At 48.9% G+C, this 19,534-nt stretch overlaps 1 protein-coding gene across 1 annotated transcript in view; it reads right to left on the bottom strand.

The window, feature by feature from the left end:
* The window catches only part of sae1 (SUMO1 activating enzyme subunit 1), a 147,887-nt gene that overhangs the window by 11,707 nt on the left and 116,646 nt on the right, over positions 1 to 19,534 (bottom strand). The window contains exons 7-8 of the mRNA XM_085973214.1: positions 6,759 to 6,903; positions 4,292 to 4,361 (exon numbers count right to left, since the gene is read on the bottom strand). Of these exons, the coding sequence (XP_085829340.1) occupies positions 4,292 to 4,361; positions 6,759 to 6,903 (215 nt within the window). The remainder of the gene's footprint in view (positions 1 to 4,291; positions 4,362 to 6,758; positions 6,904 to 19,534) is intronic.

Raw genomic sequence — 19,534 nt, 5'->3', positions numbered from 1 at the left:
GTGAACCTGTGGAATTCTCTACCACAGAAGGCAGTAGAGGCCAATTATTCAAGAAGGAGTTGGATATATTTCTTAAGGCTAAAGAGATCAAGGGGTATGGGGAGAAAGCAGGGACCGGATACTGAATTTGGAACATCAACCATGATCGCATTGAATGGTGGAGCAGGCTCGAGGGGCCTACTCCTGCTCCTAGCTTCTATGTTTCTATGTTAAAATACTCCTATGCAGCACCATGGGACATTTTACTACGTTAAAGGCGCTTTATAAATACAAGTTGTTGTTGTTGTAAAGTGCTTTGGGGGGGGGGGGGGGGTCCTAATGTCGTGAATGGCGCTATAGATATACAACTCTTTTTTCCACCCAAAGATTCTCAAGTCGTGAATTGAAAATATTTGCCAGAAACCGCGCACCACCACATTATGGGCTATGTAAATCGGTTGGCAACAATAGCATCAAATGTTTCGATGGCATACTGCCAAAACATACATGCACAAGTTAGTTAATGCGGTCTGGTCATGCAAATGACAGCATTAAAGGTGATAATTAGGCACCGGTTCCTGATGGGGAGAATGGTTTGTAGAATTACTGCTTTACACACAATTGCTGGGCAGCACCGTCATGGCTCCACCGTTGCGATAAAGACTTTTAACGACACTAATAAGAAGCCAGCGACACAGCACATCTTGTGGTGCAAAGTGGTTTCATCTCAATGCAAACTGTGCAGCATGAGTCAGGCTGGAGGTCACCGTGTTGAATTAACGCTGGCAATAAGGGACCACCTCAAAAAGCTTTTCTCAACAACAGTTGCAACCGGGAGCACCATTCCAAATCTTAACTTTTAATCTTCTTAATGTTAGTGAGAAGGTGGCGGACAAGTCAGTTCTAGCATTAAAATCTAGCTGGGTTCCGTACAGAGCTCCAATTTCCAAGGCTGGTGTTGCACTCTCTTTATTTTGTTATTACACAAATTGCACCAATTGAACCAAGCTACTCTGATCACACCTGTTGTTCTGTATGTTTACTGTGGAGCCAAACAACTTGCTTTTGGAGAATACTTTGCCTCATCTCGTGTTAACTGGTTCCGCCTTCAGGGGTGGGGGGGTTAAAGGAGTACACACGCCATAGACACAAAGATCCAGTGCACAACTCCGATCACAGGGGCCTTTCACCGCTACACGCCTGGTGCCCGCTATGGTACAAGTAGATACAGGGCAGTGCGAGTCAACTGCGATAGAAGCAAAGCACTCAGACCGCTTACAGGAGTGACCGATTCCACCGGGCCGGAGAAGGCATCTATGACAGACCCAAATTCTTAACAACCACCTTAAGGTAGCTAGTGAGATACCCCAAACCTCCTATTGCTATAAAATGGATCACCAGTCTCGACAAGACATACTTTTTGTATCACATATTAGGACCTGCTGTTCTACTTCTGTTATTATGACTTTTTTTTAAATTTGTTTATGGGATGTAGGCGTCGCTGGCAAGGCCAGCATTTATTGCCCATCCCTAATTGCCCCTTGAGAAGGTGGTGGTGAGCCGCCTTCTTGAACCGCTGCAGTCCGTGTGGTGAAGGTGCTCCCACAGTGCTGTTAGGGAGAGAGTTCCAGGATTTTGACCCAGCGACTATGAAGGATCGGCCGATATACTTCTAAGTCAGGATGGTGTGTGTGACTTAAGAGGGGAGCTTGGAGGTGGTGGTGTTCCCATGTGCCTGCTGCCCTTGTCCTTCTAGGTGGAAGAGGTCGCGGGTTTGGGAGGTGCTGCCGAAGAAGCCTTGGCGAGTTGCTGCAGTGCATCTTGTAGATGGTACACACTGCAGACACGGTGCGCCGGTGGTGGAGGGAGTGAATGTTTTTTTAAGGTGGTGGATGGGGTGCCAATCAAGCGGGCTGCTTTGTCCTGGATGGTGTCGAGCTTCTTGAGTGTTGTTGGAGCTGCACTCATCCAGGCAAGTGGAGAGTATTCCATCACACTCCTTACTTGTGCCTTGTGGATGGTGGAAAGGCTTTGGGGAGTCAGGAGGTGAGACACTCGCTGCAGAATACCCAGCCTCTGACCTGCTCTTGTTGTCACAGTATTTATGTGGCTGGTCCAGTTAAGTTTCTGGTCAATGGTGACCCCCAGGATGTTGATGGTGGGGGATTCAGCGATGGTAATGCCATTGAATGTCATGGGGCGGTGGTTAGACTCTCGCTTGTTGGAGATAGTCATTGCCTGGCACTTCTGTGGCGCGAATGTTACCTGCCACTTATCAGCCCAAGCCTGAACGTTGTCCAGGTCTTGTTGCATGCGGGCATGGACTGCTTCATTATCGGAGGAGTTGCAAATGGCGCTGAACATTGCGAAGTCATCAGCGAACATCCCCATTTGTGACCTTATGTTGGAGGGAAGGTCATTGATGAAGCAGCTGAAGACTTGGAGGACACGGATTTTGGAGTCCAATCCCAGAATTACAATGGATCGCAACAGTAATACCGTATTGAAGGGAAGAGCAGCTTGTGTATTAAATCAGTTTCACAGCTACACACCATACCTGGTGCGGGAAGAACTCTGCCTCATCTCAGAACTCGGTGCATCCATTCCATCTGGTGTCTAAATGCGGCAGTTAGCTGCTTCTCTTCCCAAACCTTTCTTACCCGCCTGCCTATATTCAAGGCGGCACGGGCATGCAGAGCCGCACTGTGTGTGTGATGCAGGGAGAGCACGGATATAACTGAAAGAATGGAGAGTACTGCTTGGAGAAAGGACCGAGGGAAGGAAAGAATCGGCATTCAGGACTGAGAAGAGGCCCCCCCCCCCCCGCTCCCTGGCCGAGCTCTCAACCCAACAGAGCCTGGAAACAACTGGGCAGATCGGCCTGGTGTGAAATGAACTTCAAGGTCCCAGTGCTGTACTTCGGAACTTCTGACCCAGTCCACACTGGCTTTGCAGAATAGGCCACTTCAAAGGGGGCTCGAGAGTCAAACACACCATGAATGGGATTGGAACATAAGAACATAGGAAATAGGAGCAGGAGTCAGCCACTTGGCCCCTCGAGTCTGCTCCGCCATTCAATAAGATCATGGCTGATCTTGGGCTCAAAGCCACTTCCCCGCCCGCTCCCCATAACCCTTCACTCCCTTATCTTGCAAAAATCTGTCTATCTCCACCTTAAATGTATTTAATGACCCAGCCTCCACGGCTCTCTGGGGCAGAGAATTCCACAGATTTACGACCCTCTGAGAGAAGAAATTCCTCCTCATCTCAGTTCTAAAAGGACGACCCTTTATTCTGAGACTGTGCCCCCGAGTTCTAGATTTCCCCACGAGGGGAAACATCCTCTCTGCATCTACCTTGTCGAGCCCCCTCAGTATCTTATATGTTTCAATAAGATCACCTCTCATTCTTCTAAATTCCAATGAGTATAGGCCCAACCTGCTCAACCTTTCCTCATAAGTCAACCCCCTCATCTCAGGAATCAACCGAGTGAATCGTCTCTGAATTGCCTCCAATGCAAGTATATCCTTCCTTAGATAAGGAGTCAGGTGCTGGCCAGTCACAGGTAGAGGTTGTTTTTTTTTACAACAATCCGGCAGCTTTCATGGTCATTTATTCTGTTCCCAGCCCAGAACATACCAGATTCAATTTCACAACTTGCAGTGGTGGATTGTGAACTCACAGGTTCTGGATTACTAACCTAGCGCCGTAACCCCCGCATGGCAGCACACGTTCCGCCCAGGCAAGCGCACAGCTACTACCGCACGCTTCAGTCACCGGGCGAGAGCAAGCCAGATAAAGAGGAGCACCTTACATCGAGTGTGCAGCACACAAACAGGCCATTCGGCCCAACTGGTCAGTGCCCGGTCTTTATGCTCCACACCAGCCTCCTCTCACCCCTCTTCATCTCACCCCATCAGCATCGCCTTCTACTCCTTTCTCCCTCCCGTGCTTATCCAGCTTCCCCTTAAATGCCTCTATGCCCGCGTTGCATTGATGTACGAGCTGATAGTAGCGGTGCCTTGGGACCACTCTCAGTCATAGCTCCGCCACCAGGAGAACACTGCGGCATGTTGAATGGGTGAAATATTTGGTGACGAGTGTCTAAGAAAACTACTAGGCACTTGGTCTAAGCGTTAAACAAAGCTTTAATCCACTGTTTTACAACATTGAGGTCTAGTTGTGTCCTTCACTAGTTCCTGTTAAGAATGTCCTGCGCAAGCTGGGCCCGTGCCCGAGTATTTATACTCTCCCTGGACAGCGCCACCCGCAGGCCGCTCAGTATTATTTCATGTCAACGAGACGGTCTTACCTTTACAATTTCCTGACTCAGCACTCCGCCCACAACAGCACACACCGGCGCCAACTCGGAGAAACAGGAGCTGGGGGAAGGAAAGACAGAGCTTATAATCTTACAACTAAGAAGTTAGGTTGGATTACACTGAAATCAGAACCAATTTTGTTTCATTTTTTAAAAAAAAAGTTAAGCTTATTTAATTTTTTTCTTCTCGCCAGTTGTCTCTGCTCCCTCTCCGGAATGTGGGGTCTGGTTTCGAGAGCACGGGCACCCCACCCAATAATCGTTCTTCGCGGGTGAGCCTGAACATCGAGTGTTCGCAGGCTGCTCCCTGCAGAGGGGGGGCGGGGCGATTGCCGCAGCCAAACCTGGACTTGCCTTTATCCAGAGGCCACACTGACAGCGCAGCAAATGTTCCCCTTAATTTTTTTTTGGCTGCGCAGCCCATTCAAAGTTATGCCTTAAAGGGGCCACGCACCCCCCTAAAAAAAATAGGAGGGAACGTTGGATGACGGTATAGCAGGCGGTAGCAGTAACCCTGGGCGTTCCTCTCTCTGTCTCAGGGACACAGGGGGAGAAATTGCCCCCCTCCCGCAGGGGGCGCAAAGGCCTTTACGTCTGGGCGCGGCGGCGCTACCGGATCGCGCCCCGATCTCATGCGCCTGGAGATCGTTCGTCACCTCCGGGGGCATCGCCCTGGCACAAAAATTCCCCTTCGACCCTTCCGCAGGTCATGAACTTCCCTTCCTCTTGCGCTCCGAGAAAGAAGTGGCGCGCTTGGCTTGATTTAGCGCTCCACTGCCCCCTTGGAGCAACAATTGGGGGATTTCAGAGAGGCTGGGGAGAGGTTACGCTAACTTTTCCAGCTTTTCCGATTCAGCGCCCCAAACGGGGCTCGAGGGGAGTGTCTCCCCCACAGAGTCTCACCTGACCCCAGAGCTTCTCTCAATGAAGTCTGGCACAAAAAGAAAATATTGAAGTATTCCATTCCCATTTTATGAACGGAAATAAATGAAGAAAAGAAGAATCTGCAGTTATGTTCAAAAGATTGAAAATCTTGTACATTGTGAATTTTTTTCCACAACGATTTGGATTATTCAGCAAGTTAGAGGAAGAGGGCACGTCGAGCCGCCGGCGACATTAAACAGACACCTGCCTTTCATGGTGCAAACGATTTCCTCCTTGGTCTTATCTTACCATCTGTCAAGACTATCAGCATTCACTGTACACACCAAGTAATCCTTTCTGTTAATCTCGCATTCCTCCAGCAGGGAAACCGATTTGTTTACATCGAAGCCTGTATGGTGCTATTCCGACGTTTTTGGGAGGGGGGTGGGGTGGGGGGAGAAGGAAAAGAGAGGCCTGGGATGGGGAGAGAGTGGGAGTGGGGCGTGAGATGACAGTGCGCCTGCTCACCAACCAGTGACTCCCGCACCGGACGGTCTACGTGCGAGCTCAGGATCAGGCTACGGGCTAATCTCTGCCTCCCTCGTGGTTACACAGTGCGGACATCATTATCTGGGTCCACACGTGAAGGGTGGTCACTTTGGCGAGGTAGCGGAGAGCAGCTAGTGCGCTTACAACAGTCAGAATCAGTCCCTCCAGAAGAGAAGGGGAGGTCGTAAGAAACGGGTAGGAGTGGGCTGCTGAAGCACTGGGTTTTCTCCTGGATGAGGTCAGTGAGATATTCACGTGTATCCACACTGTTCGCCACCTTGGTGTCATATTTGACCCTGAAATGAGCTTCCAACCACATATCCGCAGCATAACAAAGACCGCCTACTTCCACCTCCGTAACATCGCCCGTCCCCGCCCTTGCCTCAACTCATCCGCTACTGAAACCCTCATCCATGCCTTTGTTACCTCTAGACTTGACTATTCCAACGCACTCCTGGCTGGCCTCCCACATTCCACCCTACGTAAACTTGAGGTCATCCAAAACTCGGCTGCCCGTGTCCTAACTCGCACCAAGTCCCGTTCGCCCATCACCCCCTGTGCTCGCTGACCTACACTGGCTCCCGGTTAAGCAGCGCCTCGATTTCAAAATTCTCATCCTTGTTTTCAAATCCCTCCATGGCCTCGCCCCTCCCTATCTCTGTAATCTCCTTCAGCCCCACAAACCTCCCGAGATATCTGCGCTCCTCTAATTCTGCCCTCTTGAGCGTCCCTGATTATAATCGCTCCACCATCGGTGGCCGTGCCTTCTGTTGCCGGGGCCCTAAGCTCTGGAATTCCCTCCCTAAACCTCTCCGCCTCACTACCTCTCCTCCTATAAGACGCTGCTTAAAACCGACCCCTCTGACCAAGCTTTTGGTCACTTGTCCTAATTTATCCTTACGTGGCTCGGGGTCAAATTTTTTGTCTTAAAACACTCCTGTGAAACGCCTTGGGACGTTTTACTACGTTAAAGGCGCTATATAAATACAAGTTGTTATTGTTGCACTTTACCTCTCTGGCATGAACAAAGAGGCAAGCAGTTTACCTGATAAACTCGTCGGAAAGCAGGTCGGTTTTCACCCCCAAAGAATCCAGCACGTCATTCTTCAGCTTCAGCAGAAGGTCCGAATCGTCCCCATAGCTCTCGGGCAATGGGTCGCGGGCCTTGTCAGTTCGGAACTTCAACAGAACTGCCAGAGAAAATAATAGGAACATTGAAGGCAACAGGACATGAACCATCATTTCTTCAAAAGGGAATCACATGGGGCATTTTATCCCTGGCACATTTAAGGTCACTGGCAAAATTACCCAGAGCGGAGAACTTATTTTACACAGCGAGTTGTTGTGATCTGGAATACGCTGCCTGAAAGGACGGTGGAAGCAGATTCAATAGTAACTTTTGACATGAATCTTGTCATTCATGTGGAAATGACTTATGAAATGATACTGGGCGGCCTGCTGGTGGCGCTGTCCAGGGAGAGTATAAATACTCGGGCACGGGCCCAGCTTGCTCAGGACATTCTTTAACAGGAACTAGTGAAGGACACAACTAGATCTCCATGTTGAAAAACAGTTGATTAAAGCCTTGTTTAATACTCAGACCAAGTGCCTAGTAGTTTTCTTACATCAACTTTCAAAAGAGGAATTGAAAAGGAATAATTTGCAGGGCTGTGGGGAAAGAGTTGGTGGGAGTGGGACTAATTGGAGAGCTCTTTCAAAGAGCCGGCACAGACACGACGGGCCGAATGGTCTCCTTCTGCATCCATCACAAAACTCTGGTGGATTCAACTTCAAACAGGCAAGAGAGCGACCCTATGAAACCATCCTATAAGCTGGGAATGCTAATTCCCCGAGCCAGTAGTGTGGCTCCCCCACACGAGGCAGCTCCAGAGCAACTCAACGGCTGGTTTGAAGTTGCTGCACCTTCCCAGTGCTCACCGTGGTCAGGCTGGGTTGACGCTGTGCCATAGCGCACCGGCTGCTACAAAGCGCTCCCAGATACACGGGGGACCCTCGCGCCATGCAGGATGACACTGGAGCAGCCTCACGGGGCAAGGATTCCCTACTTGGGGGCATCATGGGGAGCAATAAAAAGTCCTCATTAAAATTTCAAAAAGTTTCATGGTGCGCTTCTTATTTTCTTTCTGATCGATAGAATTTTGGACTCTCGGAGAATCGAGGGATATGGAGATCGGGCAGGAAATTGGAGATGAGGTTGAAGATTAGCCATGATCCTATTGAATGGCGGAGCAGGCTCGAGGGGCTGAGTAGCCTCCTCCTGCTCCTATTTCTTATGTTCTTATGAGAAAGGCGGAGGGAAGGGAAGAGGATTTTGAACAGTGTTACCAATGTTCTCTTTCAGCGACGTGGGGGGCGTAGCACTCTGCAGCTCCCGCGCAGCCGGCTCACCAGCTTTTAAATGCAAAAACCGCGCACACAGATTTTTGAATGGGCCGCGCAGCCCGTTAAAGGGGATATGCTCAATTTTGGTCTCCTTACCCAAGGAAGGATATACTTGCCATAGAGGGAGTGCAACGAAGGTTCACCAGACTGATTCCTGGGATGGCGGGACTGTCGTATGAGAAGAGATTGAGTAAACTAGGCCTGTATTCTCTTGAATTCAGAAGAATGAGAGGGGATCTCATTGAAGCATACAAAATTATTACAGGGCTTGATAGGGTGGTTCCTGGGAGGATGTTTCCCTTGGCTGGGGAGTCTAGAACCAGGGGCCACAGCCTCAGGATAAAGGGTAGGCCATTCAGGGTCGAGATGAGAAGAAATTTCTTCACACAGAGGGTGGTGAATCTTTGGAATTCTCTACCCCAGAGGGCTGTGGAGGCTCAGTCATTGGGAATACTCAAAACAGAAGGCAACAGATTTCTGACTAGTAAGGGCATCAAGGGATATGGCGATAGGGCCGGTGAATGGAGTTGAGGCAGATAATCAGCCATGATCTCATTGAATGGCGGAGCAGGCTCGAAGGGCCGAATGGCCGACTCCTGCTCCTATTTCTTATGTTTTTATGTGCGGCCCCACAAACTTTTTTTTTTAGAGGGAACATTGACCGTCACCCTCTTCCATTCCACCCCCGCCGCCCCACAAAATGTTTTGTTGAAGACTACACGCATACCTCCTGGAATTAGCATTCAAATGAGTGCACAACCCAACACACTTCGTAAAGCTCACACACCAATACAATGCAGCGTGCGCACTTTGCGTATAACATATAACATTGCGAAAGAAAACAGTTTGATCGCTTGAGTGATTCCAATAGGTGTAGGTTTTTTATTGTGGGAAAGAATGACCAGTCACTGGAGGGGGAATTGGGATCCTTATATTTCCAGGGATAAAACCCAAGTCAAGGTTTGGAATTGGTCAGCTTGCTATGGGGGAATCAGCAACATACTCCTGGAATGAAGCCCCCCAACCCAAGGCTGGGGGGGTTAGCTCTACATCCTGTGCCCCTCCCCCCCCCGGACTCTGCTGACAGCCCGCCATCACCACCAGCTGGCTACTCTGCTGTCAGGAACTCAGCACAACGGTTGAAGCAAAGTGAGATTGTATAGGGCTACGTCACTGTGAACCCCAACCTCCCTGGAATGTGTCGTCGGCTGGTGTGGTGGGTGCTGACTCTCAGCCTTCGAGAGGGAGCTAGACCGGTTCCTGACTCTCTCTCTTAGGCAATCCCTCGGAACCGAGGATGACTTGCTTCCACACTAAAAATGAGTTCTCAGGTGACTGATCGAGTCCAATGCGGGACCTACAGTCTCTGTCACAGGTGGGGCAGACGGTGGTTGAAGGGGCGGGTGGGTGGGGTGCTTGGGTTGACGTGCGCTCCTTCCGCTTGGCTTCCGCTTGCTCCCGGCGAAGAGACTTGAGGTGTTCGGCGCCTTCCCGGATGCTTCTCCTCCACTTTGTGCGGTCTTGGGCCAGGGATTCCCAGGTGTTGGTGGGGATGTTGCACTTTTTCAAGGAGGCTTTAAGGGTGTCCTTGAAGCGTTTCCTTTGCTCACCTGGGGCTCTCTTGCTGTGTCGGAGCTCTGAGTAGAGCGCTTGTTTTGGGAGTCTCGTATCGGGCATGCGGACGATGTGACCCGTCCATCGGAGCTGATCGAGCGTGGTCAAAGCTTCGATGCTGGGGATGTTGGCCTGAGCAAGAACACCGACGTTCCTGACTGGGGCAGAGATCCCATCATAGAGAAGGTCAGTGTCTTTATAAATGACACTTGGTCCATCTGAGCTCCTGGACGGATCGCCTGAGATGGTCGGGGAGGAATTTCGCAGAATATTTTCTCTCTTATTGGTCCTGGGTTTTTTGTGGCCTCTCCCAGGAGATTACACGGCTACAGGGGTGGGTGTGAGGTAGAGTGGGAGAAGGTCGGGGGGCGGGGGAGAAGAAGTGTTTGGCCATGATGGTCTCGCCATCGTGGTGTGGGCAGGCCTGATGGACCAGCTGGTCTTTTCCTGACCGTCATTTTCGTAAGTCCTGCCCCATGGATTTGCATCAATTTGGAATGTAGCCGAAACTATCCAAATTCATTTACCACGCACCCCAGCAGCCAGGAGACACGACCCACCAGGCTGGGCTAGATCCTAACACAGCTCCCACATGTGAAAGGACTCTCATTCTCTGTGCTTCCACTCAAATCCAGTCTCTCGGCTCTGTGCTCAGCATGTTTAACAAGCTCCCAGTGTGCGAGACTAGAATTATCTGCTGCTTCTGTGATCCATTAACAGCCTTTCGTAACGCACACGGGCCAGTTACTTCCTCTTCAGAAATTTGTTTGACTGTTAATGTTAAAAATAATCTCCAACACTCCAAGTGCATGCTATATGTGTAGGAGGTGCTCGCACTGCTGCCGACACTTGGACGGGACTAGTTGATAAGGCAGCATAAACAGCATGAAAAAGTGACAGTCTCTCGTTGGCACTGCTCCAGACAGCTGCGTCTCTTGCTGCAGTTTATCTGGGCAGTCCATCTTCTCTACGCTGTGGGAGTAATCAAGTCACTTCAGATAATAGAGCGAGAGTTCACTTCAAGCACAAAGCGACTGGCACCAGATTTGTCTGCGAGTTAAGGGGGCAAGTCTAACAGGTAACCATAACTAGGCGGATTACAAATCCAACTACAGAGCAATGCTTTGTTGACCAATTATAGTGAAAGACTCAAAACATAAAATTACAGCCTTCTCAACCCCAACATTCATTAACTTCCAATGTCTTAATTAAGGCTGACGATGAAGTACAGGAAACTCTCGATTTACCGGCTCCTAAATAACCAGGAATCTCTGTTAACCGGCAAAATTCAGGAGTAGGTTCAGGTAAGTTTTACTTCATATTAGTGGCTGTTCCTGGATCTGTGGCCGTGTAACCGGGGTTCCTGCACTTGTTGCTATGCAACAGGGGCGCCTGGAACTGTGGCCGTGTACGGGGCTCTCGTACCTTTTGCTATACCTCTCTGTAATCTGGACTTTTTGATAAACCAGCACCACGTCAGTTCCGTTGTTGCCGGGTAAAAAAAAGAGTTTCCTGTAATTATGATCTTGTAGGGTGGTGGTATGGCAGGGGCGGGGGGCATCATTTAGTAAGTAAATGTACAGCATGGTTTAGCATCACGGCAAACAGACCAGTAGCTCCCGGGATCGATGTCCAACCTGTGCCCAGTTTGTTTATCTCAGCTGTGGTAAAAAAAAAATCAGCCACTTCACAGATAATGATTGCTATCTGGCAACCCTTGCTGGGAAGGGCATGTGCGTGGATGGTAAGGAATGAAGGACAGCAACTTTAGTGAGGTGCCAGTACCTGTGCAATTATACTCCAGCAGGAAATCGGGTGTCAGCCGCGGCTCAGTGAGCCCCACTCCAGAGACTTTGGGCCCATAATCTAGGCTGACACTCCAGTGTCGGGCTGAGGGAGAGCTGCACTGTCTTTTGGATGAGACGTTAAACCGAGGCCCCGTCTGCTCAATCAGGTGGACGTAAAAGATCCCATGGCGCTATTTTGAAGAAGGGCAGGGGGAGTTCTCCCCGGTGCCCTGGGGCCAATATTTATCCCTCAACCAACATCACTACACCAGATGATCTGGTCATTATCACATCGCTATTTGTGGGAGCTTGCTGTGCGCAATTTGGCTGCCACATTTCCCACATTACAACAGTGACTACACTTCAAAAAGTACTTCATTGGCTGTAAAGTGCTTTGGGACGTCCTGAGGTTGTGAAAGGCGCTGGAGAAATGCAAGTCTTTCTTTATAACCAGCCCAAAAGAGAAAATAGGGCACGGAATGATTGTTACAGGGGTTGGATCAGGACTGGCAGTAACAAGCTTCCGATATTTACCCATCCCACTATTGCTCAAGGCATATATATCCTTTCGTATCTCTCCCTCCTTCTCCCCCCACTTTCCTTCCTCTCTTGCACCTACTGATTCACGTTAGGCTGCAGCCCCATGGGCATCAGCTGCCCTCTGATGTCCGTTTTTCACAAGTTTGCAGAGTGCTGGCACCCTACTGAACTCAAGGCGGGGTGGGGGGGCGTATAGAGAACGAGGAATGGAGAGGACAATGCCAAGTTTGACCTCATCCTCACTTGACAACTGTTCAGCAGGGTGTTGCTGGATATTGATCAGGATCATGAACCCATGCCAATGTCCCTCCTCACCAGGGCAAGGGTACAAAGACCGGTTGCAGAGCACCCTATTGGCACCCCTGGCCGAGATAACATTGACCATTATACCTTTTAGCCAGGAGGAGAAAGGATAATGAAACCACCCAAGGTCATTTTTGCAATAACACAACAAAAGATTAATCTCTGTCGAGGTTTCTCCATGTAAGGATTACGCAGACAATACATGTCAGATACTCATCATTACACAATAGTTAATCCTTCAATGAGTTTTTCATTACACACCGACTGCATGAGATGGCAGACACGGGCTGCCAGACAACACCAACAAAGGCAAACAAGAAAGGAACGAAAGCGGAACAGCTCCCACCTCCTGCACAGCATCTTACGCACAACAGCAGAAAGAAGGGAGCGATTTGCAGACAGATATCTCGTTCTGGAGTTCAGAGGGCAATTAAACAGACTGGACCTTTGAGGGTTGAAGACTTCCAGGAGATTGCTGCAGTATACACGCCCACCCATGGCCACGGCACTTAACAATGGATGAACTCTCAATAACAGCATTCATTTAGAATTTGTAGTCCTTTAATGCGGACACTGCCCACGCAGCAAGTACACAGGACACACTGGCTCGCGACACTGGGTTTATAAAAGCTAAGTCGCGTAGCCAATGGCATGTGACCCTGTGCAGTTAGTTGCATTTCTGTCAGGGTACAGGGCGTTGGTAAGACCACACCTGGAGCACGGCACACAGTTTTGGTCTCCTTATTTAAGAAAGGATATACTTGCATTGGAGGCAGTTCAGAGACGATTCACTAGGTTGATTCCTGAGATGAGGGGGTTGACTTATGAGGAAAGGTTGAGCAGGCTGGGCCTCTACTCATTGGAATTTAGAAGAATGAGAGGTGATCTTATTGAAACATAAGATATTGAGGGGGCTCGACAAGGTAGATGCAGAGAGGATGTTTCCCCTCGTGGGGAAATCTAGAACTCGGGGGCACAGTCTCAGAATAAAGGGTCGCCCTTTTAGAACTGAGATGAGGAGGAATTTCTTCTCTCAGAGGGTCGTAAATCTGTGGAGGCTGGGTCATTAAATACATTTAAGGTGGCGATAGACAGATTTTTGCAAGATAGGGGAGTGAAGGGTTATGGGGAGTGGGCAGGGAAGTGGCTTTGAGCCCAAGATCAGCCATGATCTTATTGAATGGCGGAGCAGGCTCGAGGGGCCAAGTGGCCTATTCCTGCTCCTATTTCTTATGTTCTTATGTCGTGTAAAAGCACCTAGAATTACAAAATGGGGAGACTGTAGATAATAAAAGCAGCAAATACCAAAACGGACATTTAAATCCTTTAAATAGAAAGGGGGGAAAACACCAGCTCACAAGGTAAATTTGTTGGTTGTAAAATATTTAAAAAGTGTTTCAACAGCTGCATGTATAGTATTGTGAGGGCCGGCCACTCCCAATACATGGGTCTGCTGCAGCCAGCGGCAACGCCAGAGTTAATCTGCTAACAACCTCAATGAATCTGCCAAGTTTACTTTGTTGTCGACTACACGAGACTCGCACGCTGGGAGCCAGCTGCACTGGAGCAGTACAAAAGCAGTGACAGCGTTGCTGGCTCCGAGGGCTGCGCTGCGATGACCCCCGGGAGCTGATGCCTGCGTCCTCCTGACTCTCCTGCTCTCGGTCAGCTGCTTCGAGCTGCCCTGCCCACAGACAGTGTCTGTGTATTTCGGGCGATAGATTTACTGCAGCAGAGGCCGGCGGCTGTCCGGAGTGAATGTCAACGGGGCGGCGAGAATCTTAGCGCGTCTCACAATTGGTAGCTTGCTGGGGTTGGAAGGTGGGAAGAGCGAGGGCTTCTTCCTGTCCTGCCACACAAGAATGACTCGCAGAAATGTGCTGCAACGCTTCTTTTAATAGCCGACGTAACTCCTTCCCCGTAAATAGAATCACTCACTGCTGCCAATGCCACCAGGTGCTACAGAAGCCTCCGATTTTGCCAAAGAAAAGAAATGGTTTGAACTGAGTTTTAATCTCGCTTTACATTGTCCACACCCGCGCCCCCCCCCACCCCAGAGTGGCCCTACCTTGATAGCGAGCAGCCTCGGCTCAGCCTGCCCATATCAGGGCCGCATTATCGGCAAACCCAGCCCTGGGTGACCACCTGCCCCGGTTTTGAACGGCACAGTCCAGTTTTCCATGGCCATCTTTTAAAAATTTGCAGTGTGCATGTGGGAACAGGCCTGTTTGGCAAGTTTGTTTGCCCCCACCTGGCTTTGCACCGGGCAAACGGTGATTATCTTAATCTAAAACGCGAGTGTTTTCTCGCTAAGGATCCCAAAGGTTGCATGAAAAGTTTGAACTGCTTTTTTTAAAAAAACAGGAAGCTTGGGCTTCCACGATCTCCCCCCACCTCCACTTCTCACGCCACACTGCGTCCCCTGCAGGGGTACTGATCCAGGCGAGCCCTGCGCCGCCCCCCACCGCCCAATTTGCAGGACTTTATGTGTGAGCCGAGACCCAGTGTCAACTGGTGTGTTAGCATAGGTGTGCCTGGTTCTAATCTCACTGTGTCAGCCGTGGCTCAGTGGGCAGCACTCTCGCCTCTGAGTCAGAAGGTTGTGGGTTCAAGTCCCACTCCAGAGACTTGTGCACATAAAGCTAGGCACTCCCAGTGCCAGTGCTGAGGGAGTGCTGCACTGTCGGAGGTGCCGTCTTTTGGATGAAACGTTAAACCCAGGGCCCGTCTGCTCTCTCAGGTGGACGTAAAAGATCCCACGGCCACTATTTCGAAGAAGAGCAGGAGAGTTCTCCCCGGTGTCCTGGGACAATATTTATCCCTCAATCAACATCACTAAAACACAGATTATCTATCTGGTCATTATCACATTGCTGTTTGTGGGAGCTTGCTGTGCGCAAATTGGCTGTCGCGTTTCCTACATTGCAACAGTGACTACACTTCAAAAAGTACTTCATTGGCTGTAAAGTGCTTTGGGACATCCTGAGGTGGTGAAAGGCGCTATAGAAATGCAAGTCTTTCTTTCTTTTCACTCAACATCAATTGCAAGCAGACTTCGCAACGGAGGCAACTGGGGCAGCTATCAATGCAAGAGCTCTGGCCACTTCCCCTTCTCCCTGGCTGCGGATCACAGGTAAGATTTCGATGCGACATCCATGTATAGATTCTCATGTCAACGTAGGACAGAACCTTTCAGCCGCGTCTCAGTGGGTCGCTCCCTCCGCCTCGGAGTCGGAAGGTCGTGGGTTCAAGTCAGGCTCCAGAGACTTGAGCACAAAAATCTAGGCCGACACTCCCAGTGCAGTGCTGAGGGGGTGCTGCACTGTCAGAGGTGCCATCTTTCAGATGAGACGTTAAACCGAGGCCCCGCCTGCCTTCTCAGGTGGACGTAAAAGATCCCATGGCATTATTCTGAAGAAGAGATGGGCAATTCTCCTCGATATCCTGGCCAATATTTATCCCTCAATCAACATTCACTAAAAAACGGATGGTCTGGTCATGATCACGTTGCTGTTTGTTGGAGCTTGCTGTGCACAAATTGGCTGCCGCGTTCCCTACATTACAACAGTGACTCCACTTCACATTGGCTGTAAAGCACTTTTGGGACGTCCGATGGTCGTGAAAGGCGCTGTAGAAAAGCAAGTCTTCTCTTTCTTTCAAAAATCTAGCTCACGATTTCTAGATTTACCATTCCTCTCCAGCAATAAACCATGTATTACAAGGCACGATCAGCCACTCACGCCTGGTTGCTCTGTAGCCAGCTAGCCCTGCTGGTCAGCACGAAAGACGCCCCAGTACAGACTTGACAAGTATATTTACTGCAACCATTTCCTGTGTTTCGTTGGTTAATCTTTTCTCACACTTTTCAATTATGGAAAAAAAATGTTTATCAGTCGAATCAGCAGCAAGGCCTAGGAAAGTTTCACACAGCAGCTTTGTCATTATTAATTTCCTGTACAGGGTATTCAATGCCACCAATCAGAAGGATCTGTTCTACTTACTACTAGTGTCTGTCTTTTGTTAATGTAGTTTTTCCATTGCCAGCAGCAAGTTATTTCCATATATAGTAATTAACTGAATAGGGTTTCCTTGGAGGCACCGTGCACACCGAAAACTCAAATCACTGACACTTCATCCGTCTTCAGCAACAGGTTTTGTCTTCTCTCTCCCTCGGGCAAAGCTGCGACCATGACTTGCCAATGGCTCAGTTAATATCATCTCTGCGTGCGTTAGGCCATGGCTTAGACTTTCATATCAGCACTGCGAGGGTATACCCATCAGCAAAGGACGAACAGGCCGGGCCTCTTTTCTCTTTAAAAAGAGAAGGCTGAGGGGTGACCTGATAGAGGTCTTTAAAATCATGAAGGTTTTGATAGAATGGATAGAGAGAGAATGTTTCCACTTGTGGGGAAGAGCATAACTGGAGGCCATCAATATAAGATAGTCACTAATGAATCCAATAAGGTATTCAGGTTTAACATCTCCTTTAAGACGCTCCTTAAAACCTACATCTTTGACCAAGCTTTTGGTCACCTGTCCTAATATCTCACGTGGCTCGGTGTCAAGTTTTGTCTGATAATCGCTCCTGTGAAACGACTGGAGACGTTTTACATTAAAGGCGCTACATAAATGCAAGTTGTTGTTAGCACATCAACCTGGCCCAATCTTGTCCTCTCCAGGCCTTGCATACGTACACCTTGAGGGGTGGGGGGGGGGTCACTGCACAGCAATAATCAGAAACAGGAACCTTGACTGATCTTTCCCCTCCTTAGCACAGGGATGGCTTGGGTCAATCGTATCTCCCCAATGGATCAGTGATTAAACTGGGAACTGGCAAAGGTGCAAAAAAGATTTACTGGGATGATACCAGAACTGAGCGGTTAGAACTATCAGGAAAGACTGAACAGGCTGGGGCTCTTTACTCTAGAAAAGAGAAGGCTGAGGGGTGACCTGATAGAGGCCTTTAAAATTATGAAAGGGTTCGATAGGGTAGACGCAGAGATGTTTCCACTTGTGGGGGGCAACCAGAACTGGGGGCTATAAATATAAGATAGTCACTAAAAATCCAATAGGGAATTCAGGAGAAACTTCTTTACCCAGAGAGTGGTGAGAATGTGGAACTCGCTACCACAGGGAGTGGTTGAAGCGAATAGTATGGAGGCATTTAAGGGGAGGCTAGATAAACACATGAGGGAGAAAGGAATAGAGGATTATGCTGATAGGGTGAGATGAGGATGGATGGGAAGAGGTTCGAGTGGAGCATAAACACCGGCGAGGACTGGTTGGACCGAATGGCCTGTTTCTGTGCCGGATATATAGCCGATGAAATTCTATGTTGTAATTTGGATTCCGAGAGACTCGGTGAGCCAGCTCCACACATTTACACCACCAAATCCAGCGACCTTATTCTGGGACAGACTAGTGGACCCAGTTTATTGTGGGCCTATGGGACTGCTGCTAGAATAAGGGAGCTGGATCCAACGGTGTAATTACAGGGAGCTGAATTCAAACTGCGCTGGAATAAAAGCAGTCGCAGAGATCACTGAGGTAGCAACAGGCCAGCAGGAGTTCAAATAACTTGCTCTTTGCATTTAATATATATTCTTCTGTCTATGCAAATGAAAATTAAGCTACGTGTTGAATAAAAGTACATGGCTGTTGATGAATTGGACCTTAAGCCCAGGGGTGCTGAGATAAACTGCAGCCTCTTGCAGTTTATCAGAAACAAACTGCAGCCCGAGTCATGATTCAGTGAAATTATAGAAAAAAAAACGGCTCGAATGCAGTTGGTAAAAATTCACGAAAATAAACCGAGGCCCGCAAGCAATATAAATACAAAAAGGTTGCAAGTTGATGACTAGGGGAAAACCCAGCTTACAAAACAGTAAATTATGGAGGGGGAAAAAAAGAGGACTGAGTCCCCAATTTTACAAATAGGTTTGAAATAATATTTAAAACAAGAACCCATAATACACTTTCTTCTGGTTGAACTACTTAAGCGGATTACTAACCACAGAATATTTGTTCAGTTGTCTCAAGAAAGCGCCCCGGTTTGTGGGTATTTATCCAGTAGGAGTGTTGGTGAGCAACTCACTGAGCTTCCAGCGTGTGAGTGCACCTAAATCAAACACTAAAGCATTCCACACACAGGGCTTTCATACGGGCTGCTACCAATACAATGCACAAACTCAGACTGATTTATTCACAATGTCACGTGGTGCGTTACATAGAAGATAGGAGCAGGAGTAGGCCATTCGGCCCCTCGAGCCTGCTCCCCCATTCAATGAGATCATGGCTGATCATCCAAATTCAGTACCCTGTCCCTGCTTTCTCCCCATATCCCTTTAGAAGAAATATATCTAACTCCTTCTTGAATATATTTAATGAATTGGCCTCCACTGCCTCCTGTGGTAGAGAATTCCACAGGTTCACCACTCTCTGGGTGAAGAAATTCCTCCTCATCTCAGTCCTAAATGGCTTACCCCTTATCTTTAGACTGTGACCCCTGGTTCTGGACTCCCCCGCCATTGGGAACATCCTTCCTGCATCCACTCTGTCTAGTCCTGTTAGAATTTTATAAGTTTCAATGAGATCCCCTCTCATTCTTCTAAACTCTAGCGAATATAAGCCTAATCGACCCAATCTCTCCTCATACGTCATTCCTGCCATCCCAGGTATCAGTCTGGTGAATCTTCGCTGCACTCCCTCCATGGCAAGAACATCCTTCCTCAGATAAGGCGACCAAAACTGCACACAATACTCAAGGTGTGGTCTCACCAAGGCCCTGTACAACTGCAGCAAGACATCCTTGCTCCTGTACTCGAATCCTCTCGCTATGAAGGCCAACATACCATTTGCCTTCTTAACCGCCTGCTGCACCTGCATGCTTACCTTCAGCGACTGGTGCACAAGGACACCCAGGTCTCGTTGCACTTCCCCTTTTCCCAATCTATTGCCGTTCAGATAATAATCTGTCTTCCTGTTTTTGCCACCAAAGTGGATAACCTCGCATTTATCTACATTATATACTGCATCTGCCATGCATCTGCCCAATCACCCAACCAAATCATATTGGAGTTTCTCTGCACAGCACACATGCCCACCCAGCTTTGTGTCGACTGCAAACTTGGAGATATTACATCTAGTTCTCTCGTCTAGATCATTAATATATATT

The sequence above is a fragment of the Somniosus microcephalus genome, chromosome 34, assembly GCF_052327205.1.
Source record: "Somniosus microcephalus isolate GS21.2 chromosome 34, FLI_Smic_1.0, whole genome shotgun sequence".
Taxonomy (NCBI): Eukaryota; Metazoa; Chordata; class Chondrichthyes; order Squaliformes; family Somniosidae; genus Somniosus; species Somniosus microcephalus.
The sequence above is the reverse complement of the archived record's forward strand: the minus strand, read 5'-3'. Positions and strand labels throughout refer to the sequence as shown.